Genomic DNA, 27727 nt, shown 5'->3' on the forward strand with positions numbered 1-27727 from the left:
CTGGCGTCAGTACTTACTGAGACACAGACTCAGAGAAAAACATACAGATCAGGAAAGTTGGAGTAATGCCAGAACTTCTGATCTACATTGTTCTGGGTTGGTGACTAAAGACATATTGAATCCAGAGCATCAGCTTGACAGCTAGAAAGAGATTATTCCCATAAAACATAAACCCTAATGAGAGCCTTCACACTTATACTTATAAGAGACAGGTAGTCAAAGGGGCCCAGGGCCGCTGATAAGGCAGTACAACCATGGCTGTTGTACTGGGCCCAGGCTCCATCAGCTAAACAGGGGAGCCCAGGCAGTTTTATTGTTTATTTCTGCCTAAATTAATACATGAATTTTACTAGACCACACCCTCACTCCTACTTGCTTACCAGAGCTTAAATTAAATTTCCCTGGGCCCAGAAGAGGGACTTTTTTTTTCATTTTTGGGGCATACACGGATAAAGTCAGTGCAGCTGTTCCACTGCACCCCGGGGAGAGGGGGCTGGGGGGGGGCATCAGGAAGGCTGTACGGGGCGTTATGATCTCTAACACGCAGCCCTGAAGGGGCCCATTTATAATGTAGAGTGGCTACTGCTATCTGCTCTGCTCTGGACACAGCAAAGGTAGCATTGTGGAATGTGTGATGTCCTAAAGAGTTCTCTCCACTAAAATCTGCAGAAAGAACTCAGTGATTGGAAGAGAGCATGGCTCCCCTCTATAAAAGCTGGGCTCCACTCGATAAAAGCTTTTTAAATTTATCATTGCAATAAATGGCATTCTGCTTGCTTCAGAGCTCCAAAGCAAGCAGAGTATAGAGCTCATGTCATCTTTTATTTATGTATGTATTTTTTTACTGGTGCTTTACAGCTGGGGCTCAAAGTGTTGATGAGGGATGATGAGCTAGATGCCTTAGATCCTTACACCTCCTCAGTGCAGGGACAAGGTCATCTAGAGCCCAGGGCAAACATGCCAAACTGTGCCCCCCCCCAAGATGTTTGAGCATTATGTGTCAGCAAAAATCCCCCCACAAAAACACTGAGCACTAATCTGCACACTTACCTCAAAAAATCCCCCCACAAAAACACTGAGCACTAATCTGCACACTTATCTCTAAGCAGAAATCCTCCCTCCTCCAAGTACAAATCCCCCCCCGATGAGTTCCCTCCTCCCAGCACAAATCTTTGCCCCCCATCCCCCCCAGCTCTAATGCCCCCCCCCCCCAAATAAAAATCCACCCCTCCCAGCACAATTTCTCTACCTATAAAATTCCCCCTCCTAGTACACAAATTCCCCTCCTAGCACAAATCGCCTTCCTCTTATCCCCCCTCCCAACACAAATCTCCCTAAATCGTCACTTAACATCCCCCCCACAAATTTCCCCTCCTTGAAAAATACTTACCCTATGCCGCCCCATAAATTCACCCTTCCAGCACAAATGCTGGCGCCCCACACCTCGCGTGATACCACAGTGCCCAGAGCAGCCGTCCCTCTTGCCCACCCCTTGTCCCAGCCCTGGACCTCCTATGTAACTGTTATGCCAATCTGATAGATTGCTAAACATCCCAGTGTCAGCAGCATGATATGATGAGTTCATACTCTATTCTTACTAATAATATACCTTTTAGGGCTCAGAGCTACAAATGGCTCATATCAACTGTAATTTGAAACCAATTAGATATAAAATAGTGTTACAGAGTACTTATAGTTTACCGATTTTATCTGGTAAAATGACAGTAGGTTGCTGTTAACGGCTGCTGCTGATACACAAGTCTGATACACAATTGAGTACACTACAAAGACTTGCATATATATATATATATATATATATATATATATATATATGTATATATATATTATTATTATTACCAAAAGTATTGGGACGCCTGCCTTTACACATACATGAATTTTAACGGCATCCCACTCTTAGTCCATAGGGTTCAATATTGAGTTGGCCCACCTTTTACAACAATAACAGTGCACAAACAAGATCTAGACATCGATGAGCGAGTTTGGGGTGGAGGTACTTGACTGGCCTGCACAGAGTCCTGCCCTTAACCCAATAGAATACCTTTGGCATAAATTAATGTGGAGACTGCGAGCCAGGCCTTCTTGTCCACATCAGTGCCTGACCTCATAAATGCTCTTCTGGAAGAATGGTCAAACATTCCCATAGACACACTCCTAAACCTTGTGAACGGCTTTCCTAGCAGAGTTGAAGCTATTATAGCTGCAAAGGGTGGGCCGACTCAATATTGAACCCCATGGACTAAGACTTGGATGCCATTAAAGTTCATGTGCGTGTAAAGAAGGCAGGTGCCTTTTGGTAATATATATATATATATATATATATATATATATATATATATATATTTTTTTAGTGCATCTCCTAGCACATCCATAAGGATGATTACAGCACAGAAGAGGAGGAAGAAGTAGCAGTGGAGGGTTGCATTGTAGGTCCTGTCTTCCTCTGTGGCTCATCTGTGACCCTGTAAAGCGGTGTTCGTATAACATTTAATGCTTTTCACTGATTACTGTGAGCACTGGGAAATGAAAAGCAGTAGGGGACACTTGGCTGAGTGTTTGCAGCTAACACCGACCTGTTACAGTTCAGAGAAAAACATTACCTTCAGCCAGTCATATTTGTTTGATTGAGGCACTAAAGTGCGTGGCAGCCCCTTGATAAAAGTTGTATGTAAATCGTACTATAAAATAGGGAGGAAAGGTGGTGGGGGGCCTGGGGGTACTGTAAAAAGTTGTTTTAAGCTACAAAACTTGAGTACATTGGACAAGTCTTTTCATCCTTTTATTTCTATTTCCTTCTTTAGGCCAGACCATTGGAAGTGAAACTCAAAGCTAAAGATTGGTAAAGTATCAAATTATTCCTTCTATTTTAACTGTTTGTCCTAAAAGGAAGTCTTTATTGTATCAAATACAGAGACTGTCATTGCTGCTCTCCTTCTGTTTCCATGCTCATCCAATTTCTTCATTACTTTATAAGACGCTCACCCACAACACAACCTACAGGCTAGGGAAGTCAGAGGGAGGTCTGGACTCCTGACTTTCATATTCTTTCTTTGTCAAGGACTTAAACATACTATAGCATGACAGCCAAGCAGGTGACATTTTCATTAGGAGGTTTATGGGCAGGGCTTTTCTTTAGCGGGAACATGGGGGAACGCAGTTCCGGCACCTCCAGCATTGACTGTATGTAATGGCAAGGGGCGCTGGAGGGTCTATTGATGCTGGCTTCTGGGGGATCTATTGTCGCAGGTAGGGATCTACTTTTGTGTACCGGTCTGTTGTTGCTTGGTAAGTATACTGTTGCTGGTGGGGGGTGGGGGTGTCTTATCTTGCTGGGAGGGGGGGGTCAATTGTTGCTGGGCGGGATCTACTGTTGGGTGGAGAGGTCTATTGTTGCTGGCTGCTGAGGAATCTGTTATTGCTTCTAGGGGTCTATTGTTGCTGGGGATAAGACTATTGTTGTGTAGGGGATCTACTGTTGCTGGGGGCTCTGTTGTTGCTGGGGTGGAGTCTATTATTCCTGGGGTGGGGTCTATTGTTGCTCATTGCAAGTGATTTGTTTTACTACAGTATCTTTCTTGTTATTAACACATTCCATAGAAATGACTGAGTAGCACAAAATGATACTTGGTTCTGTAGGGGGTGGAACCAAGGGACGGTGCTCAGAGATGGGTAGGGGGCAGAGATGAAGGGTGACTCGAAAGGGGGGAGTTCCTACACCTATTTCCTGAGAAAAAAAAGCCTTGTGTATGGGGTACATAAAAAACAAACACATACTCACCTCTATGCTGCAGGATCGGTGTGATGCTGCAGCTGTCCCACGTCGGCTCTAGGCCCAAGAACTGAATGATCACAGAACTGAACACTCAATTCTCAGTCTGTTTGGGCAGAGAGCGGTGACTGCCACTCACTGGAGCGCCAGGCTGAAGAGGGGGTGGGCATAGCTGGCTTTGGGTGTCAGCCGCATGCTGAGAGCCAGAGCCAACTGTCAATCCCAACATTATAGTCAGAATCCTTCTAGAGCCTGGAGTGGCTCTGTAATATCAGATGATAGTAGGCCCACTGTCAACTGATTCTGGGTCACAGAACACTCAAATGATGGCCAAAATTCTCTTTTAATTTAAAGAATGAGAGACAGAATTTAAATTATATTCCCAGGAAGTAAACTGTAATTGTAGTTCTTATTAGAGAACTGGGACACGTGTTGCCAACATTCTACAATCACTTTCAAGAAGGCTTTTGAGTTTATTTGGTGTTTTCAAGCTCTTGATGTACACTGTGGCCTCAGAGGGTGTCCAACTCAATGTTCTTCTGCTCTAGCTTTGCATTGTGTGTAGTAGACTTAGCAGGAAACTCGCCATAAAAATGTTTCCAAAACTCTGCTTTTTCTTCACAAGTGTTGAGTGTATGAATAGAATAGCAAACCAGTAATTTTAACCTGCTTTAATGATCATCTAAGCTGTTCTCCAAATACAAATTCTCAGGTTATACACCGTTATTGCACAATAAAATGTTGTGTGACGGGTTCTGTCCTGTGTATTCAAATCAAAGTGTGCAAATGTAATACATTACACAATAAAAGGAAAGCACTGAACCTCGGCAGAATCATAACACTGATCTCCAGATGAGTAAAGCATATCTATTTATTTTTAAAAAATCCAAGGCAAACAGTTAACCAGGAAAATCCCATAAGCAGTGGATTACTTGGAGGAGGAGACCCTACGAGTGACAGTATAACTCCAGGAAAACCACAAAGGAACTGGCTGGGCTGGTAGGGTGAAGCACACTGCAGGACTCCAATAGGGTTGTAATGCAGCTGGATGGTTCCAAAGAACTAGGATGGAGGTCCTGCAACCAGCAAGGCTGACCAGGGACACCAGGACCACTGGTGTCGGCTCCCTCGCTGCTCGCAGGACCTCCATCCTAGTCCTTTGGAACCATCCAGCTGGATTACAACCCTATTGGAGTCCTGCAGTGTGCTTCACCCTACCAGCCCAGCCAGTTCCTCTGTGGTGTTCCTGGAGTCATCCTGTCACTCATAAGGTCTCCTCCAAGTAATCTACTTGGGCCAGAACCGCTGTTTAAGGGATGTTTCCGGTTAACTGTATGGCATGGATTTTTTAACAATAAATAGACATGCTTTACTCATCTGGAGATCAGTGTTATGACTCTGCCAGGGTTCAGCGCTTTCCTTTTATTGTGTTCTTCCTCTGATCTTGTTGGTTTATGAGTTTCTGAAAAAGCAACAAACCCCCAAACAGTTTCCTTTTTTCCCCCAGTTGGGCTGTGAGTTATGCGCCTGAGCATTTGGGTGCAAATGTAATACATTGCAGTTTGCCAGTCCTTAGATGTGGTGACTACGTTCGTTTTCTTTTTTTTTTTGCAGGCTAAGAACATTTTCTGCAAGTTCAAAAAATACCTGTTGACCTTGCCAGAATTTCAGTTTCTTTGTAAATGTGCACTAAACCGGTATCTAAAACAAAGTTATCTGCTTCTGTGAAGTACATTACACCAACTTCCCATGTAATAGAGATGGGAGGAGGAGGTGCTTGTAGTCCAAATTAGGAGAGCAGCCTAGGGTGACACCACTGCACCTCCTAGGACAGGAAGTGTGATACTGGCAGGATCACTAGGTGACAATAAAAAAAAAAAGAAAATAAGCCTAGTAAAAGGAAAATAATGTAGCCACCACATCTATAGACTGGTAAGCTGACAAAAACATTTTTGGGTTTCGGGTTTAGATACTTATGTATTGAATTGTATTTGTATTGAATTCACATCTAAATATAACGTCATAGCATGGTCTGTCCCAGCTCCATTCCACAAGGATTACTGACATTCTGTGCTTTTGAGTTGTCAAATCAAGTGGAGTTGCTACTCTGCTGCTTGATACACATGTACTCTTTGCCTTTCTAGCACAGATAAATTGAACATCCGTCTGGGGTTTGGGATCTGTGATGAGGAAATTATTTTCCGCTCAAAGAGGAAAAAGATTGTTGCTGACGCATTAAAGAAAGTTTTGAATCTTGATCGAGACCTGCAAGAGCATGAGGTAGGCAGACATCCGTAAAAAAATAATCTGCTCCTAACATATCAGACAGCACCTGCTTAATAATGGGCAGCACCATTGGTATGGGTAGCTTTATGTGCAAATTGGAATCATGTTTGAGGCCTGATTCACACCTATGCAGGTTGCCGTTTGCATATTGCAGGTGCATTTTGCGTTTTTCAATACACATTTTTGATCCATTGAAGTCTATGGAACCAAAAACCAGAAAAAAAGTCCCTGGCCCTTTCCATAAAATGCACAGATGTGAACCTGACCCATAAGAAACCATGTTAAATGGAGTAGTGTGTTTCTGCAAAACTGAAAACGCACTAAAAATGCATAGGTGTGAACCAGGCCTAAGGGCGATTTTTCTATGGCAAGTCATCAATTGACTGACTGCAATTTCAAAGTTATTTATTTAATTAGCTCAATACGGGCTATTTTTCTTACTTGTAGAAAACATTTTTGTGGTAGGAGGTTCCCTCATGTGATCCCAGCATATATACATCATTATAGGCAAAGATCGGTGACCTCACATGGTGTTCTCATTTTACTTATGTTGGATTTATACAAAATTGAAATGGTATGATCTGCTATTAGGTTTGAATTACATGGCCCAAATCAAAGCCATACACACAAATTACAGAAAGTGGGAGGATGGCGTGACATCATAGAACAGCTTTTTCAGCCCTCTGTACTTTGGGTCTGAAGTGCTGGAAAATAACTCCATACTGAAATTACTCATACTTCTGTTCTGCTTTTTCTTTTCTTTTTAGTGCTGCCCATGGCCTCATTGGGGAGAGTTCACTTCACTTCTAGAGATGAGAGGAAATATTTCAGTGAAATAACAAATGAATTAGGCTCTAATTTCGTCATTTGGTGTTGCTCAGGCAATCTTATAAAAAAAGATTCAAGCGGAGCTCCAGGCTCTTTCAGAAAAGTCAGCAACTACAAATACTGTAGCGGCTGACTTTTAATATCAGGACACTAAGGCCCCTTTTACACTGTTGGACTGTTCAGGTCTGCCTTTCAGTTTTGACGGCGGACCTGAACGGACGCTCCATGTTAGCCTATGGAGCGACGGATGTCAGCGGAGACATGTCCGCTGACATCCGACCCGGTCCGATCCGCTAAAAGCAGACGGATGGCTCTACGTCCAGGTCCGTCGCTGGTGGATCGGATCGGGTGAGATCTGATAAAAACGGACATGCTGTCCGTTTTCATCCGATCCCTCCATAGGCAGCAGCGGCGCTCGACAGGCCCCTCCCCGCTCAGTGAGCAGAGAGGGACCTGTCATCCGCCGGCTCAGCGGAGATCTCCCGCTGAGCCGGCGGACCAAGGCGGACTCCGTGGAAGCGGAGTCCGCCTCGTGTGAAAGGGGCCTTACTGGTCCATGAATCCAGCGGTGTCTTCACCCGAGCTGATTTTTCAATCAGCTCTCGGGTGCTGCCGCTACCATCTTGGGTAAGGGAAATCAGCAGTGAAGCATTACGGCTTCACAGCCGGTTCCCTACTGCGCATGCACGAAGCGCGCTGCACTTTGTGAATGGCCTGGCGGTGGGGGAAGGAGGAGGGGGCCTAATCTTCCGGATGAGTTTGACGTGGCGAAGTCAGCCGGAAGTGGGAGTGGGTACCTGTAAAAAAACAGGTACCCGCTCCTCCACCGAAAGGTGCCAATTGTGGCAGCGGAGGGGGGGGGGGGAGGCCAATAAGCAGAGCTTCCTCTTTTGGGTGGAACTCCACTTTAAGCTTAAGAAAACCTTCCCATCTTTCTTTGCAAGCCTGGTGATGCCCCCAAATTGAAAGCATAAAAGAACACAGAGGGCATGTAGGCCTAGCGTATTATTCTCAATACATGTTTTTATTGAATAAAAAAGAGGTGAATACTCTAATTAGCTAAACAGCAGCACTAAACGGAGAAGCACTGATCCTGACTGAAAAGTTCCTCGTCAATACTAGGAGACAACTAAACAAGTCTCTGAAGAAGAGGGAAACCTTGAAACACGTTAGCCGATGTGACTACAAGATTTTCGCATATGGACAAGTGGATGATTTTATGATAATGCTATGACACAAGTACTGGTTTGTAAATATATTCACCTCTTTTTTATTCAATAAAAACAGGTATTGAGGATAATGCGCTAGACCTACACGCCTCTGTGGTCTTCTATGCTTTCAGTTCATTTGGACTCCCCCAGTCTTTGGAAGGCAGCAAGGTGTGCATTATCCACATATACCAACATTTCAAGATAAGAGTCTGATAACACGTTGAGACTTACCGCACAGCGCAGGAGAGTGAACATTGTGATATGCTCTGATGCCCCCAAATTACCCCTAGCAAAAAAATTGAAAATGGCCACCACCCTCTCCGATGCATAAGCCAGGCTTTTTGTTCCAAGCATATTTTTATTGAAAGCAGTCAGAGCCAATAGTACAAATCTCTCAGGGGTATTTTTAGGGATTTTGGGTGTGATTTCAACTAAATTGCAAAAGTACAACTTTTGAATTTGAAATTTGGTCAAAATTCCTAAATAAATCAATCAATCCATAAAAAGGAGTACATAGAGCCTGCCCTATAAAGGGAGGATTGACAATTCACTAATTGCTTGCTGGAGGTGGCTTGCGGGTGTCACGAGCATTGCATGGCAATATAGGAACGTTTTCTTACAATTTTTTTTATGCAAGCAACATTTACCTAATCAGAGCTGATTGGTGAAATTAGAGGCTAATTATAAAAAAAAAAAAAAAAAAAAGTGCCTGGGATGAAATAATTTCATTCTGCTTGTGTCTCATTTGCAATCCATGTGACAGCAGGATAAGAAATGAGAGGAAAGTTATCACTGGGACAGGAAGACACAGATGGTAATAATAGCCTGGCGGAGTATTTAATACTTCACCATTGGAGGCAAAGACTTCAAATAAAAATCTGACAGTGGTTGTATCTATTCAAAATTCAAAAAATAACATATGCATATGCATTTTTACTGCGTTTTTGCCACTTTCTGGTGCATTTTGCACCTGTGTAAAAAGGACACATGACTTCAACTACAAAAACACAACTGCAGGTGCATTTATGATACATTTCTGCCATGTTTATGATGCGTTTTCCATTCTTATAAATGGGGAGGTGCTTTTTTTACCGCACAAAACATGCATCGCAAATGCAGCATGCAGGACTTTTAAGAAATGCAACTGACTGGTGTGAAGAGCTCCATAGGATTTAATGGTCATGCATTTGTTAATACTTTTGGTAAGGCAAAAATGGATGAAAAACTAATCAATGTGAACCGGGCCTTATTACTTTTTTGAGTCACTGACCCAGAACAAGCATGCAGCAATGAATGCAGATGTCCTGATCTGTCTCAGGTCAGTGTTTCAGGAAGTAATAAAGCCTATAGATCTTCATCTAAATGTTACCTGGTATTAGTCTTGTGAAAGTCTTTGTACAGCAGGGCTGGATTGAGAGAGGATGATGCAGCATAAGGAGCCAGTCATTTCATGTTCTGGAAAGAATCATGCTGATAGGAATAAAACACAGAGTGATATGAATATATGAACATCATGCTGCGTCTCCTTTCACTGACCAGTAACAGGCTGGGATGAGTCCAGGGTGACCTGGGCTCAGAGAAAATCAGTTGAATTATGCTGGCCATCAGGCTAAGGACATCTAGTGGCATAAATATAGTATTGCAGGGGAAACCTCTGTACGGAAGGTGAATATTGAAGCAAAAGTTGGTTTTGTCATTTTATCTTTTAACATGCTATTCATTTTTATCTTGATATTTTTTGTTGAAGTTCTGCTTTAAGCATGTGGCCTTTTGCTTTGCCATATATTATTATTTTAAACATGGTTACGAGTTTTTTTATTCTGAGTAAATGCCAGTCCTGATGGTGTTTGTTCACTTGAACAGGTTCCTGTGATTGCTATTTCAGCAACAGGTGGAGGTGTGAGAGCAATGATTTCACTTCTTGGCTCCCTGATAGCACTAAAGAAACTGAATCTCTTGGACTGTGTGTCCTACATCACTGGAGTATCTGGATCCACATGGTAAGGCTTCTGGGTGTAGAATACCTGTGACTTGGGGGCTCCTGTGTGCAGAATCTCTGTAACTTGGGGGCTCCTATATGTAGAATCCCTGTAGTTTGGATGGCTCCTGCATGCAGAATTACTGTGACTTGAGGGATCCTATGTGTAGACGTCCTGTAATTTGGGGGCTCCTATGTGTAGAATCTCTGAGACTTGGGTGGCTTCTTTCTGTAGAATCCCTGTGTGCAGAATCTCCGTAACTTGGGGGCTCCTATATGTAGAATCTCTGAGACTTGGGTGACTCCTTTCTGTAGAATCCCTGTGACTTGGGGAGCTCCTATGTGTAGAATCCCTGTACTTTGGATAGCTTCTGCATGAAGAATCCCTGTGACTTGGGGAGCTCCTATGTGTAGAATCCCTGTACTTTGGATAGCTTCTGCATGAAGAATCCCTGTGACTTAGGGGCTCCTACGTGTAGAATCCCTGTAACTTGGGGGCTTATATGTGTAGAATCCCTGTGACTTGGGTGGCTCCTTTCTGTAGAATCCCTGTGACTTGGGGGCTCCTACCTGTAGAATCCCTGTAACTTGAGGGCTTATATGTGTAGAATCCCTGTGACTTGGGGGCTCCTGTGTGTAGAATCCCTGTGACTTGGGGGCTCCTACCTGTAGAATCCCTGTAACTCGAGGGCTTATATGTGTAGAATCCCTGTGACTTGGGGGCTCCTGTGTGTAGAATCCCTGTGACTTGGCGTGTTCCTATGTGTAGAATCCCTGTAACTTGGGTAGCTCCTATGTGTAGAATCCCTGTGACTTGGGGGCTCCTGCATGCAAAATTCCTGTGACTTGGGGCTCCTGTCTGTAGAATCCCCGTGACTTGGGTAGCTCTTGTCTATAGAATCCCTATGACTTGGGAAGCTCCTGGGTGCAGAATCCCTGTGACTTGGGGGGTTCCTGTGTGCACAATATCTGTGACTTTTGGGTGCTTCTGTGTGTAAAATCCCTGTTATGTGGGGCTTGTGTGTGCAGAGGGTAAACAGTAGTCACCAGGACAGTTGGAGAATTTTTCCTTACCTTTATTTCCAGTGGTAACTGTAAGAATCTTGTAATTCCCATTAAAAAATAGAGCGATTAAATAGAGTGATTAAAAAATCTGATAGGGGTGCTAATAATTCCCCATGCTATACAAAATTACAAAAAAATTTTTGGGCTTCAGTGTTTTTTGCACAGCCGTCCAGGCCCCCATACCACCCAGATCAGCTTATTTTGCTGGTGGGTATGGCAGGTTTTTGCAACCACCCAGATAGCAAGGATAACTTGCCACAAATTTGTGGCAGTGTTGAATTGTAAGTCTGTTAGCTTGCTGTACATTTTCACTGGCAAGTTATACACTTTCAGAGCACTTGAAGCACAAGTTCTAGTTGACACTTTTAAAATTTGTAGGAAATTTGCGTGTCAAGTCTCCAGCAAGAGCAAAGTTGAGGTGGTGAGTCTACAGCAAGAGCTCTGCAAGTCTAGAGCATAAAAATTCAGCCACAGTGACCCCTGTGGTGGGATGACTATTGCACAACATAACTAAATCAGAACTCTTGCAGCAGACTTGCAGAATGTTTGATCTGGAGTCATGTGGACTTTCTGTAATTATGCAACAAACTTGTGAAGCCTGGCAAGACTAGTAATAGCTTACCAAGCAATTTTCAAACCTGCAGCACAATTGTTTGCTATCTGGGCAACTACGACTCTGCAGCCACTGAGAGACCCCAGCTGTTCACATGTGATCACACATGAAGCAATTATCTGCAGTGAAGGATAGATGAGCAGTCCTGGCCGCAGATTGTGTCCAGGGCTGCCGATTTTTCCCTTACTGCATGTAATCGCTACTTGTGTGATTACATGCAAACAGCCGTGCACAATGTCAGCCTTTCGTTGATTTGTACCGGCTTCCTGTCTGCAGCTGATCACAAACACCTGGCTGTACCCACCATATACAGTATATACCAGTGATGGCGAACCTTGGCACCCCAGATGTTTTGGAACTACATTTCCCATGATGGTCAACTACACTGCAGAGTGCTTGAGAATCATGGGAAATGTAGTTCCAAAACATCTGGGGTGCCAAGGTTCACCATCAGTGGTGTATACTAATCTAAGTAGTGTAACCATGTGGAAATTTAGGGGGGCAACAGAAACAACCCTGAGCCCATCTTGCAGAATAGCTTTTTTTGAAGCTACAACAGCTTCCAATTCCTTATAGATACAAATTGTAAATCATTTTCTGATGGTGTGTTCATTTTTACACAGGGCACTGAGTAAATTATATGCAGATGCCAACTGGTCACAGAAAGATCTAACTGAAACAGTAGAAGATGTTCGCAGGAATGTGACCAAGAACAAGATGTCTTCCTTTTCCTTTAGTAACCTAGCTTTCTACCAAACCGAACTGAGCAAGAGGGAAGAGATGGGTTATAAGACATCTTTCACAGATTTATGGGGCTTGGCCATTGAAGCCATGATGTATGATAAGGTGAGTGAACCACCTATGAAAAGGTGTTGCAAGGTTTTATTACCCACATGTACTCACCCAAGTAGCATGCAGCTGGGGAACACCACAACCTCACTCCCCCCCATATTAGTGAATGCATGATGGAAGGCTCATTTTTTTGTTGTATAGAAAAGTGATGGATGATCAATCTCATACTGATATTTCATATTTTAAAATGTTACTACTGTAAGATATTGAGATAATGAGAACTCTTTCTACTGTATGATAATGTGTAAAATCCATCCCATATGATGTGAATTTATGTGTTCCATATTTTCTACTGATGAGGGCTAGTAAGCATAAAAGAGTTGTGTGCCCATTGCAATAAATGACTTTGTAAGATTGGGCTTTTCTCACTATACAACAATAGATCAGGATATACAACCACCCAATGGGCATAACAGAAGGATTTGCATGGCTTTGTCTAAAATAAAAATGAAACCCTTTGTTATTTGTGTTGGAAATAATGGCATATAAATTATTTTATTTAAAGAGAAGCTTCCATTCCCCTTAGTTCCTTTGCCACCTTTTTGTTGGAGCCTTCGCTCACTCGCTCTATTAGAGTAGGATTTCTAGGTATTGGGGAGTATGTAAACTCGCCCATGTGATGGGTGTGCTTGAGCCTAAGCGACCAGTCGCCTGGCCCTACCATGATCAAGTGGGGGCACAGTGATCCACCCAGGACTGCTAGGACATCTTCTGACACCTGAGCTCACCCACAGTGGACTCCTGCAGCGGGGAGGTGGAGAGGGAGAGTAGGTCGGTGAGTATAACTTTCTTGGTGGTGAACTATCAAGGAATACTACCACTTTACCCTGAATGTGACAGTGTATACATAAGAAGGTTCACTGTACTTTATAGAGAGCAGTGAACCAAGATGTGTGTGTGGGTTGCTCAGGCTGTATGGCAACGTGCCCACTGTCGTGAGTGCTGGTGGGAAGGGAGGTCGTCTATGCTCCAGGCAATGGTAGAAGTGATAGGTGTCCCAGGAGCCACACATCAACTCAAAGCCTACTGTGTGACAGTCAATGGCAGTCTCAGGCTGGACCCTCGCCATGAGTAAGCTTTAGTGGGCACAGGAAAAATGCGTTTGGGGTGTGGCCTGGCAGGGGTCCAGGTTGATACTTCCATTCACTATCACACAGCAGGCTTTGACTTGATGTGCGGCTTCCTGGGACACCTATCAGAGAACAGACAAGTTTTTGGCAATACATTTGACAATACTGTAAGAGAGAATTTATTTTATTTCCTGTACATTTAGCATTTTGTAAGAACAAAAGCAATGTGCGGTAACATGTTTAAGCTAATCAGAATTAATTTTTACTTTTCCAATGTCAGTTAGCTGACTTCTGCTTGACCAATGTCAAACACTGTACTTAGGCCAGCTTCACACTCAGCCGCGGCACATTAGTGCTAAAGAGCCACTCGTTTTAGCGGCACGTTTTGACGAAGAAGGGGTTAAACACACCCATGTTGCTGTGCTTCTGAAACGCTTTTCATGTGCTTTAGAAGCACTGCCCATTCATTTCAATGGGCAGGGCGTTTTGGGAGCGCTGTATACAGTGCTCCCAAACTGCCCCAAAGATGCTGCTTGCAGGACTTTTCCTAACGTCCACCCACCGCCCCAGTGTGAAAAGTCACACTAAAATAAATGGGAGGCGCTTTTCAAGCATTATTTAGGCTAAATTATGTGAAAACCACCTCAGTGTGAAGCTGGCCTTAAAGTGTTACTAAACCCACAACAGTAAAATCAGTCTGTATATGCAGTAAGGCTCGATTTACACCTATGCATGTTGCTTTTGAGCGTTTTGCTTAAAGATTTTAGCGCTGCACTAATTTATATTTTATGATTTTGGGTTTTGTATTGTAGACTCTTGGTGCGGGCTGCTTGTATTTTGTTGATTTCTTGATTTATTTAATATATTCTTTCAGTAGTTAATTCAATTTAAGCGCAGCGTTTGGCCATCTGGCCTTTTTTTTTCCACGTGTTTTTGATGCGTTTTGCGTTTCTGATTCTTTTTCTTTTTTAATTTGGCTAATTTGTTTTTGGGCAGATAAGGGCCTGGTTCACACTGGTGCGAACACAGACATTGCATGTGATACGCACTTCATTGCTGTACAGATCACATGCAATGTTTGTTCAGTTTGTATGGCTGAATTTGCATCGCATTCGGACCAAAATGGTACAGGACCCTTTTTTGGTTCGTACTGTGAAATCGGACAGGAATCAGATTGCATGGGTGTTCACACCCATGCAATCCAATTCCTGTCCGATTTCATAGTTCGCACAAAAAACAAAAAAAGCAAAAAAGCAGCGTTTTGCATTTAAAAAAGTCCCCGACCCTTTACAAAAACGCAGAGGCACAAAAATGCTTTGATGTGAACTTGTTCCATAGGAACCCATCTTAACAAAATGTCCTGCGTTTCTGCAAAAAGCATGAAAAAAACGCATTGGTGTGAATGGAGTCTAAAGCGTACTTGTTACAGTATACTCACTGTGGAACCCAAGGGGTAATCCTCCGCATTGTGTAAAAAGGCTCTTTGATCCTGACTTCTCTGATCCTCCCCTTCTTCCAAGGTCCCTAATTCATCACCTGATAGGACAGAGCCTTGGGAGCACTCTGCACATGCTCAGTTTGGTGTGTATTGCTAGAGTTTTTTTTTTTTTTTTTTCTTGGGAGGATGCATGTGTTTGGCACAGGGCGAATCAGCACTGTCCAGATAGAGAGGGTCAGTACAGTCAGATTAGAAGAAAACTCCTCCTACAAGCTTTAACCAGACACTGATAGAAGTCACAAGACTGCTATATACGGCTGATGAGAAAAGGTATTTAGCAGTTTATATTTACTAAAATAATTGCATTTCCATGTTTTGTGTACTGTGGGAGACCAGATATAGAGAATGCAGGGTCCTGGGTTTAGTAACACTTTACCACATAACCACTGAAAGTTTTACTGTCTTTCACAATAGCTTTTTTAATCATAATAAATTAACAAATACATATATTTACATGCTTTATTAAATGATGTATTTTCTGCAAACAGGTGAATGAAAGTAAGCTGACAGATCAGAGGAAAGCTCTGTGTAATGGACAGAACCCGCTCCCTTTATATCTGTCCATGAACGTCAAACCGCATGAGAACTCCACATTGGATTATAAAGGTGGGAATGAGAAATCAAATGCATCATATCGCTTATCTTAACATGGTTGCCTTGGTCAGTTGGTACAAGCTAAATCACAAAAAGAAAGGGCCATTTTATTCAGGAAATTGCAGTAGGACACTATTGCAAGATCTAGTGCTTGAGGATGTCACCAATGTCCCCTGCTCATGGTATACATCACCAGCAGTAGTGGTGGCAACTTGTCTCCTCCAGCCTGGGTGATAGTTCTCATTCTCAACCATTAGTAGCCTGCAGACTGGGTGAGTTGCGACCACCTTTTGCGGGTGGTGATCTGTACAATGACTGAAGCATGCTTCTGAACATTGTAAAGGATTTCTAAAAGAGCAGAGGTTAGGCAATTATTAGGCAGATATGATCAGCCATTTTAGCTATTTAAAACATTAAGAACTGTTTGTAAAGTTGCTTTTGTGAGACTTAGAGTATATTTAGGGGGACTAGAAAAATAGAATGCTGGATAGCCGCACTCCAAAAAATTCACCTTTAATTTAAAAATTGAATATCAAGGCATCACAGGTCAATACAGACTAACTGCACAGCTGCTGACGCGTTTCACACCAGATATGGTGCTTAGTCATAGCTATCATATCTGGTGTGAAACACGTCAGCTCCCGTGCAGTTAGTCTGTATTGACCTGTGATGCCTTGATATTCAATTTTTTTAAAATAAAGGTGAATTTTTTGGAGTGTGGCTATCCAGCGTTCTATTTTTCTACTATCTCTGTTGCAAACAGAGCCAGCACCCTGTCTAATTGCGGAGACAGCTGTACTTAGAAGTGATTACTTTGGAATGGTGAACTCTCACATTTCATTAGCCTGTATATTTAGGGGTACAGCAGAGTATTTCTGATCTTTTGGTACTTCATCCATTTAGCAAAATTTTTTGGGGGGGGTTTGACTAGAGTAAACAATGGTTAGAAACTCTGGATGGACAAAGTGAAAAATTCACAGTATGATGATAATGACATGGTCAAAGGGGGGAAGGTGTGGTTACAAGGGCTAAGGGAAAGGATGAATGCAAAATTCAACAAGCTTTAATTTCAAACCTGTGCTAGAGATGTAATCCTGTAATACTATTCCATGACTAATCAAGTGTATTATTACTGCAAGCTGCCTGTGGAACAAACCCTCTGAAAGTAAGTGGAACGGATATTTTATTCCTTGTAGTCATCTGTTACTTTATGTTAGTGCTAAAGAATACAATATTTATATATTTAAAGTGATAAGTATCCAGCACTGTATGACAGATCTGTGGGGTGTCCCTTTTTAGAATGGTGTGAATTTTCCCCTTATGAAGTCGGACTGCTGAAATATGGAGCCTTCATACGCTCCGAAGACTTTGGCAGTGAATTCTTTATGGGTAGAAAAACAAAAGTCCTTCCAGAGTCCAGAATCTGCTTCCTTCAGGGTAAGTCATATACTTCTTCTGGAGCTGTCTTGTGTTAAATTTCATAATTCGAATTCATGTATGTTCCATTTTGTCCAGACAGGGATATACATTTTTTTACGTTATTCTGTCCCATATTCACCAGTTAACTTATTATACCTTTAAATTGTTACTAGAGCATTATCAGATATCAATAATACAGAGTAATGTAATATTCTTTTTGAAGACAGAATAACACAATACACATGTGCAATATTGCAAAAACAAGTTTCTAGGCCATGTATTACAATGCATGCTTTATTTTGACAGGGATGTGGAGTAATGTCTTCTCTGTTAATCTGCTGGATGCCTGGTATGCGGCTGTAAGCTCAGAAGACTTATGGCACAGGTTCACCAGAGACAATGTGCGTGACTTAGGTATGTCTTCTCTTCTATTTATTTAATGTAAAATAGGTTGTAGGGGACAGTTATAGGGCCTGTTTCGATGAGCAAATGCAGCTTGCTTTTGACATGAGCTTGAGATCCTCTGTGATCGTTCAGAATTCATCGAAGGTCCAGTTTGCCTGTATTTGCATTGCATTTGCATTACTGTTTTTGCATCCTAGAAGATTGGTATTGGGAGAAAAGCAGACTTGAAACAAACAAAAGCCCAAAATATCCAGAAACTTAAAGCTGAACTCCGGGCATGAAAACTTGTATTTCAATACATTCCTTAATGACCACAATGGTTATTAATCCCCATTGCAAGTCCATATGTTACTTTTTATAAGCAGCAGTGATATCATCACTGTACTGTATAGAGAGCAGAGCTGTGGCAAGAACCCAGGATACCTACCCACTACAGGAAGCTTCTTCCCAGAAGCAATGTAAAAGTGTAGAGCCGCCCGCATCACTTTTATTGAACTGCCAATCTTTGGCTGAAAAAATGATACCAAGCTAATGGCTGCAGCCATAAGCTCTCTTTAACCACTTAAAATCCAGACTATTTATAAATGGTCTTGCGGGTGTCAAGTTAAGCAGGGGAAAACCTGGCAAATCTAAATATGAAGATTTTTTTTTGTATTTATACTGCTAGTGAAAATGAACAGTTTTTATTAACAACATATACTTCAGGAAAGTCTCTGCTCAGGGACATAAGGGCACAAGTTTTAACTGAAGCCGGCCATAGACAGTTTGAATCTCTGCCGGTTCAGCAGGGACCAGCCCAAAATCTGCCAAAAATGTATGGGCAGGCTGAATGTACCCAAGTTGATCAATCATTTTACTTGTGATTATTGCTATTGGCTATTATAGATGCTAGCAGTAATCGCTGTGTGTTCTAAGGGACAGCCACCGCAACATACCTTCAGAGGTCTAGTGGAGTTTATGCCTCGACTGGTTAGGGCTATTTTAGCAGTAAAAGGGGGACCTCCTTAATTTTAGGTGGGTGGTGATAAAGATATAGCTCATCCGTGCATACTATCCATATTTGCTGGTTATTAACAGACTACAGAGTAGCTCCTTACCTAGTCTAGCATATAGGGGAGATTTACTAAAACTGGTGCACACATAATCTGGTGCAGCTGTGCATGGTAACAAATCAGCTTCAAACTTCTAAGCTTGTTCATTTACGATACAACAATAAAATCTTAGAAGCTGATTGGTTACTATGAACAGCTGCATCAGATTTTGTGTGCACCCATTTAGTAAATCTCCCCCAAACTGTACTGCAAGTATTTCATATGGCTATTGGTGCAGTTTATGCTCACTACCCTTGCTCTCTTTCATTCTGCTGTAAGGTGACTACTGTAAAAATATTGGCTAAAATCTATTGGCTGAAAAAGAGAGAGTGTAGTAGTTACAATTTGGTGTATGTGTTGCACAGATGATGAAGAAGCCATAGAGAGGAAAAGACCCCCGACCTGCCTGGACACACGTCTTCATCAACCAGCAGGGGAGTTCAGCTGCAGAGTGCGAGGGATTCTTACTAACCGTCCTCTTGATGGAGAACATCATAATTTCCTACGAGGATTACAGATGCATTCAAATTACGTTACAGAGAATGGCTTCTGTACATTTGATGGTAAGTCCAATGTAATGTACAAAGTTTATGCAATTATGGACTGTTGATTGTAAGTTTGTCTCATGCCTGCAGTGACTTGTTATTTTCCGTGCTGTAATTTGTCCTTGTAGTGTATTTGAGCATCTTTTTATATTTAAATGATTGAAGTTATTCAGAAAAGAGAAATGTAAAAAGCAGTAGTTTGTCCTGCTGATGGGAAATCCTCCATATCACTGTCCAAAGGAAAGACAAACTATATACAGTGGAACCGGTTAACGAGCATTTTGAAAGACGAGCAACTTTTTTTTTTTAAATCCTGACTCGGTTTGCAAGTGTTGTCTCGCAAAACGAGCAGAATTCAAGCTAATGTGGTGTGCAGTACCACATTTGGCCAGAGGTGCGGGGGCGCCGGTGACACTCGGAACGGTTCAGAGCCATTCGGAAATACTCAGAAATACTCCGTTCCTGTTTCCGAGCTTTTCCGAGGGCTTCCGAGTTCAGCCGAGTTGTCCCGAGCTGTATTTCCGAGGCTCTCCGGCACCCCCTCACCTCTGGCCACATGCGGTATTGCATGCAATAGAAGTTAATGCAGAACTAATTATCTTCGTTTCCATTGACTTCTATGGGGAAGCTCGCTTTGATATGCGAGTGCTTTGGATTACAAGCATTCTCCTGGAACGGATTATGCTCGTAATCCAAAGTTCCACTGTATACAGGTTTCAAACTAACAAGACTGTTTATCTATATTTACATTTTGTTGCAGTTATGTTTATTTTGACCAGAAGTTAAAGCCAAATTTAACTTTTAGTTTAAATTAGCTAAATACATTTCAGCTACATGAAAGCAAAAGGTGTGCATGCATTTTGCCATCTTTAAAAATCAACCACAGCCCTAGCCTAAATGCCTGACCCCTGCCAGCAGCTGCAGAGTGGGACCCCTTTGGTTTTTACACGATGAGTGATCCTATTGCAGAGGTCTGAAATGCCCCCTGTTGAGTCAGAGTCAGAGCACTCCAATCAGCAGGAAGCCTGAGCTTTGTTGGTTACAGAGCTATAGGTCTGCCTCAGTAGGGGCATTTTCAGACCTCTTGAAAGTATATATGGAATAGTCAGTACTAGATATAATGGTATAAGGCATCTAGCAATAGGTAAGTATACAAAAACCATAAAATGCAAAATAAAATAAAAATGCAGAATATAGAAATGATGATAATAAGAAGCAGTCAACTAGAAACAGTCCATATCCTTTAAAAGTTCCCACTTTCCATGTGTACTTCCACCATCCAAGGAGAGAAATCATCACCACTTGTGACTGAAGTCAATACCACACTCACCAGTTTAAAACTTTGACACAGCAGCTACAGTGGGGAAAATACGTATTTGATTCCCCTGCAGATTTTGTAAGTATGCCCACTTACAAAGAAATGAAGGGTCTATAAATTTTATCATAGGTGTATTTTAAATGATAGAGACAGAATATCCACCAAAAATCCAGAAAAAAACACATGATACAAATGTTATACGTATATTGAGTTGCACTTTACAGTGAGTAAAATGAATATTTGATCTCCAAGCAAAACATGACTTAGTACTTGGTGGAGAAACCCCTGTAGGCAAGAACAGAGGTAAGACATTTCTTGTAGTTGGTTACCAGGTTTGAACACATCTCAGGAGGGATTTTGGTCCAATGTTCTTTACAGCTCTTTTTTAAATCCTTAAGGTTTCTTGGCTGTCGCTTGGCAGCTCGAAGCTTCAGCTCCTTCCAAAAATGTTCTATAGGTTTAAGGTCTGGAGACTGGCTAGGCCACTTCATGACCTTAATGTGGTTCTTCTCGAGCCACTCCTCTTTTGCCTTGGTGGTATGTTTTGGGTCACTGTCATGCTGGAAGACCCATCCATGACCCATCTTCAGTGTTCTGGCTGAGGGAAGAAGGTTCTCATCCAAGATTTTACAATACATGGCCCTGTCCATTGGCCCCTCAATGCGGCAAAGAAATCCTGTACCTTTGACAGAGAAACAGCCTCAAAGCATAATGTTTCCACCTCCGTGCTTGACAGTTATGATGGTGTTCTTAGGGTCATAGTCAGCATTTTTCTTCCTCCAAATACGGCAAGTCGAGTTACTGTCAAACAGCTCAATTTTGGTCTTATCTGACCACAACACTTTCTCCCAACCCTTCTCAGAATCATTTAGATGTTCATTGGGAAACTTCAGACGGGCCTGTATATGTGCCTTCTTGAGGAGGGGACTTTGCAGGCGCTGCAGGATTTCAATCCATGGCGGCGTATTGTGTTGCCAATGGTTTGTTTGTTGACTGTGGTCCCAACTGCCTTGAGATCATTTACAAGCTCCTCCCATGTAGTTCTGGGCTGATCCTGCACTTTTCTCAGGATCATCCTTACCCCATGAAGCGAAATCTTGCATGGAGCTCCAGACCCAGGGCGGTTGATGGCTATTTTGTATTTCTTCCATTTGCGAATAATCGATCCAACAGTTGTCTCCTTCTCACCAAGCTTCTTGCTGATAGTTTTGTAGCCCATTCCGACCATTCTGCCCATTCCCCCCTTGTGCGGCTCTACAATCTTGTCCCTAACGCCCTTTGACAGCTCTTTGATCTTGCCCATGATGGAGAGGTTTGAATGGAAGAAAGATTCTGTGGACAGGTGTCTTTTATACACATGAGTTGTCATTAGGAGCACCTTCTTAAATTGATAGGACTAATCTTTGTACCACATGAGCACATACTGTAGCCAGTCTGTGGGAGCCAGAATTATTGTTGGTTAATAGGGGATCAAATACTTATTTTACTTACGGAACTGCAACTCAATTTTATAACATTTGTATCGTGTTATTTCTGGATTTTTGGTTGATATTCTGTCTCTATCATTTAAAATACACCTATGATAAAAATCATAGACCCTTCATTTCTTTGCAAGTGGGCAAACATACAAAATCTGCAGGGGATCAAATACTTATTTTCCCCACTGTAACATGTGTAAGACATCACAGCAACTCTCTATGGATAACACAGCTTCATCAAGTCTTCTCATCAGAGTATCCACTCTGTGCCACTAGGGGGAGCTTGAAGCAGCAGCAGCAGCAATGTATGGGAAAATCACTCACCACATGGAGCCAGAAACACCAGGAGGGGTTGGCTATAGTGTAGTAAGTTATTCAACTCACTTAACAAGCAAATACAACCCATAAAATGCATTCAGATTCTTAGTATACATCAAAAAACAATAATGCACTTACTCCAATGGCCACCAACTCCAAAAATGGAAGTGGCGGTGTGATGTCAACAAGTAGCCCCATCCCATTTTCAGACTTCTGCAGAGAGATCACTGCTTCCACACAGAAAGCAAGTGTCCCACTCTGCAGACCCTGGCATAAGACAGACTTTTCTACTCAGGCTGTGGCTGCTTTAAAAAGAAAACAAACGAAGTCATTGAACACTTTTTTGTTGTAATGCACCTGGAATGTATTTAGCGAATTTAAACTGAGGGTTCAATTTGGCTTCAAGAATTCTGTATATATTGCAGGAGTGATCCAATTCAAAATTAAACATGCTACAGACAGCGCAAAGCATAGAACATGCATTGTACTGTGCTGTAGTGTGATGCATTTTTAGGGTGCGTTGGTCGGTGAGTAAGAATAAATGGCACCAAGGCGCAAAGGATACTTTATTGTGCATTGTGATAACATGCCCATTATCGTAGTGCACTGGGGTGGAGAGAGTTTTGGGGCAATCTTAGATGAGTGATTCTGTTGCTTGATATACATTGGCAGCAACAGAATCACCAAGAAGGGCATAAAATATTGCCAAACTGACATCTTTCTGTTCTTGCTAGCAAAGGATCACCTCCCATACCAAAAGGTAAGTGGTGTGTTAGTGTTTTTGCTGATGATGAGTTGTTTCCAGTCTTGGAAAGTTCACGCTGGATCCTTGAAACTTTTGCATTCTCACCAACTGGTTTGGGGGCAACGTTGATACATCATGTTAGGACACTTAGCTGGCAGATTTTACGCAACAAAAGGGTTCTGCTACCCCCTAGAGCTGTGACTGGAAGTAGATATAGAATTGAAACACCACACCATAATATTGTAATCTAGATACAAATTTATTCCGAGAACTGAACATAAAACCAACGCATTTGGGGGTAATCCTTGGCCTTTCATCAGCATTTAGAGATGTATATGGATTTGGCAGTAAAAAGTTAATCTTGAACTAATGATTGAAACTGGCACATGCCAAGATTGTGTCACATGACTCATGAGCACTACAGTTTATATATGGAGGAGACTTCAGGATAATCTTACCTGTGTTAATCACCTATTGCTCTTTTGTAATCATGATATGTTTGTTTTAGGCACAGAATTAGATAATTCCCCTAACAACCTGACCCCCTGTTCAGAAGATCTCTGCCTGGTGGATTGTGCATATTACATCAATGCAAGCTTCCCACCACTGTTACGAGAAGAACGCAAAGTGAACATGATTATGTCATTTGATTATGGACTCTCAGATAAATTCAAAGTAAGTAGTAAAAAGACAACACACGAGTTTTCCTTTTATTGCCTGTTTCTGCTCACATCGGTCAGTATGACAGATTGGTTAACCACTTTTATACTTGGGAAGTTTTCTTAATTTTTTGCACATGTTCAAATTCATTTCACTAGAGAGTTACTTAAAACCCCCAAACAATTATATATTTTTTGAAAGCAGAGGCCCTGTAGAATAAAATGGAAGAAGTTGCAATTTTTTTTTATTTCACAGCATACAGTATTTGTGCAACTGTTTATTAAACACACCTTTTTAGGAAAACACTAAAATGAATTTTGGTGCACAAGCACAATAAATTACCCACTTTTTTTGTAAATTATAACAGTTGGGGTTGCGCCAAGTAAATAGATACCAAACATGTCAAGCCTTAAAATTTTGTGCACCTGTGGGTAAGCAAAAAACTACAGTACCCCAAAATGCCCATAGGTGACACTTTAAAAGCTTTAGCAGGTTATTGATTTAGAGTTAACCTTAAATTATGGCCCTACGATTCTTGCTCTCACTCTTTCGTTCCTTACATGCGTGGCACAATTTTGGTTTTGATGAATTATTTTTTCCAGCCCTAAATTTTTTCTTTTTTTTTTCTTTTCAATCAAAAAAGGTTTTAATAAGCCAATAAAAACATTAACAATCCAGTGGCAACACAAAAGATATATAGCAATTCAGAGCATATCAACAATGAATCATGAAAAATCACGAGTTGCATTCAGTCCATTAAGGGAATAAATTCTAAGACCAGAGAAAGGTCTAGAAACAGTTCATTCAAACGTTCCAAAAGTTCCATAGGACCCAGACCTGGAGTATCGAGCCAGGGGGCCCAAAGCTTTTCAAATTTACCTGGGCAACCTCTATGTTGGTACACATACCTTTTGAAAATAAGGGTATTACCCATATAGGTAACCCATTGCTTGACTGATGGGGGATTTTCAAAACAATAAAAGCATTTTGCGTGCCTGGAAATGGACGTGGGAGAACACCACTCTCATCTCCTCGGGAACTTGATCATTAAGAATACCAAGCAAACAGCACTTTGGGTCGAGGGGCTCTGTGGTTTGAAAAACTCTGTGTTAAGAGTGTTCAAGACATCTGACCAGTAGAGGTTCAGTTTCGGGCAGCGCCAAAATTCAGATTGCCGTTCCTGCACTGACAATCAACGAAACTATCCCCAGAACTGTCCTTTGTCCTTAACTTCAACTTCATCTGGCATGGTTTAGAAAAAACTGGTATCCACCTTTACGTTTGTGTACTGTCCAAGTTTGGAAGCCTCTGCTTCGCTTACATTCAGTAATTTAGCACATAGGTTTCTGGAGGCACCTGGCTATGGAGCAAGCACACATAAAACAAGGTGGCTGCTATAAGTGAAGTGTGTTGCAACAATGAGCAATTGCTTTAAGCCAGCCTTGCAGTTATAATCTGATCCAGAGACATAAAGTGATTGTGGGTTATAGGATCTAGGGCTGTGGACAAGGAAAAAGAGAGATGTTACAGCAAATAGCAATGGTTGAGAGCAAATCTTACTGGGTGCACGCTTGTCCCTTGTTACATATGATCAGAGCTCATTTTACAATTGCAGCAGCTTCCAGCTAGTAGCTTAGTTCTTCAGCAAGCACAGGGATAATATAGAATAAAACATTTATGCATTTTGATAATTCTGTTTGGTTTAACTGTGCAATAATTCTGGAGATAATGTGCATTTCTGTCATTCCAGTCAGTGGTGCAAACTGAAGAATACTGTACTGCTCACAAGCTATTTTTCCCCAAAATTGAGGTAACTGCCGAGGACAAGCAGAACCCCAAGGAATGCTACGTTTTCTCGGACTGCGAGTACCCAGACTTTCCCATCATCATGCACTTTCCGTTAGTAAATGACACATTCAAGAAGTACAAACAGCCAGGTAATGTATCCCTCCCTAAACAGTTCATTTATTGTCTGCCATTGAGGTAAAGAGCCAGTCCACCACCACAACTGATAGTTCAGTGTTAAGTAGATGCTGGGGAGGATAAGCCTTGAAAGGTTTCTTGTATATTTTTTAAGGAACAATGGTGGTAAGATTTCTGTTCTTAAGATCCTAGGACTGTACACTGTGACTGTTTCAAGGTCGCCCTACTATTATGGAGAATGCAACATCACACCTATATCAAAAGTAGGCAGGAACATAAACAAAACTACTAAAATGAGCTTTTATAACCGAAATAGATTGTTTTCTTTATTTTGCCTTGACATACTCTATTATAGAACCATCCATTTTCCAAGCAGCAGGACACTTGCCCATGAGTACCTTTGTAGACTTTGTAGTACTACAAAGGGACTTTGCCGCACGTGACATAGGTCCATCTCTGTAAATATCCATTGTTAAAGTGTATGTATAGCCAGAACTCTTTTTTTAATTTTGATAAAGTAGGGAAGGGTTAAAACCCATCAACAGGTTGTTTCATTTGCTGCCTATGTACCAATAGGGAAATTTGCCTTCACTTGCTGTCCTTGAGATGTGAAAAGAAGTTAGAAGAGATCTCAAAGTGATGAAAAATCCCTAAACATTTCATATTAGAACATTTCAAGTTACCTCTTGTTCTGAGGACAACTCTAACATTTTGGATTTCCCTCTTACTCTCTGCCTCTGACAATGGTCACAGTACAAATAGAGTGAATTTTCCCAATATCGACAGCAATAAAAACTTGTACTAGGTCCAGTAAAAGTTTATCTTGTCAACAGGTCACAGATTATAGCCAGCGCAATGGGGGTTCACAGCTCTAACCTTTTTAAAAAGGTTTAGGTGCTGGTAAATAATAGGGGATACTGGACAGTAATCAAAAAAACAAGTACTTGAATGATTTTAAAATGTCAGGGTTATTTTAGAATTATTCAAATCCTTGTTTTTTTGCCAGCACTTAAGCCCTGATAAAGAGAGGACTGTGAGCCCCCAAAGCATGATGGCTATAATCTAGGACCGGTTGTCAAGATAAGTAAACTTTTACTGAATTTAGTGCAAGTGCAGAGAGCTGCCTTCAAGAATTTTATGTTAAAGCGGAGTTTCCTACTGCACATGTGCGAGTCGCGTGGTGCTTTGAAAATGGCCAGCTTGTCTTCTGGGAGCGGGGGGGGGGGGGGGGAGCTCGCCGCATAAGATGACATGACATCCTGCGCCGTGGAGCGGAAGTACACTTGGTACTTCCAAAAAGGTACTTTAGAAAAAAAATTAACGATTTTAGATATCCAAAAAACAAAAGACCATATCTCAAAACCACCTAGGTGGTTCCACCAACATGTTTTTGGAAGCAGTAAAAACTTGACAGAGGACAACTTCCTACTCTATCAAACAAAAAAAATAGATATACTTTAAAATCAGTTCACACAAAACTAATATTAAGCACTTCTCTGGAAAACATGCACATTTTCCATTATTGTATCCATTTAAACACACTGCAAGCACACAAAATACAGTTAATGTGCCAGAAATATAGTGAGCTCCTACCTTGCTCTTTGAGATGACAACACAACTCTAAACTCCTAACCACGTGGTGTCAGCTCTGCCTACTTCTGATTTCTGGTAGAAGAGATGTTTTTTGCACATACTGAACAGATATAACATATTCAATAGTATATTTAACAGACCAAAAGGTGCAAGTAAGATAAAATTATTTACATACACGTTAAAAGAATCTGAAAAAATATGGAGGACGTCTGGGCTGAGCTATCATATGAAAATGCTAGCGTCCCAGTTGTCATACTGACTCTTTTGACTTCAATAATTTGAGCCACTGACCCATTCTTAGGAAGCTTATTTATTCCGGGTCATTGACTAATGAGACAACTAGTATTTTGGCAAGGATGACAATGACAGTCCCCATATTTCTCTTAGGAAATACTTTTATTACTATCTGTGTCTCCAGTGGGGAGACTTCCCTCCTTACAAACTGTTTGT

At 41.7% G+C, this 27727-nt stretch overlaps 1 protein-coding gene across 3 annotated transcripts in view; it reads left to right on the forward strand.

Annotated features, from left to right (window-relative positions):
• The window catches only part of LOC141117672 (cytosolic phospholipase A2 delta-like), an 84679-nt gene that overhangs the window by 52022 nt on the left and 4930 nt on the right, over positions 1-27727 (forward strand). For all 3 annotated transcript variants that reach the window (XM_073610642.1, XM_073610641.1, XM_073610643.1), the window contains 10 exons: positions 2820-2857; positions 5932-6067; positions 9976-10112; positions 12392-12614; positions 15677-15794; positions 17082-17219; positions 17508-17615; positions 19063-19260; positions 23610-23776; positions 25512-25698. In XM_073610642.1, the coding sequence (XP_073466743.1) occupies positions 2820-2857; positions 5932-6067; positions 9976-10112; positions 12392-12614; positions 15677-15794; positions 17082-17219; positions 17508-17615; positions 19063-19260; positions 23610-23776; positions 25512-25698 (1450 nt within the window). The remainder of the gene's footprint in view (positions 1-2819; positions 2858-5931; positions 6068-9975; positions 10113-12391; positions 12615-15676; positions 15795-17081; positions 17220-17507; positions 17616-19062; positions 19261-23609; positions 23777-25511; positions 25699-27727) is intronic.

The sequence above is a fragment of the Aquarana catesbeiana genome, linkage group LG13, assembly GCF_042186555.1.
Source record: "Aquarana catesbeiana isolate 2022-GZ linkage group LG13, ASM4218655v1, whole genome shotgun sequence".
Classification (NCBI taxonomy): domain Eukaryota; kingdom Metazoa; phylum Chordata; class Amphibia; order Anura; family Ranidae; genus Aquarana; species Aquarana catesbeiana.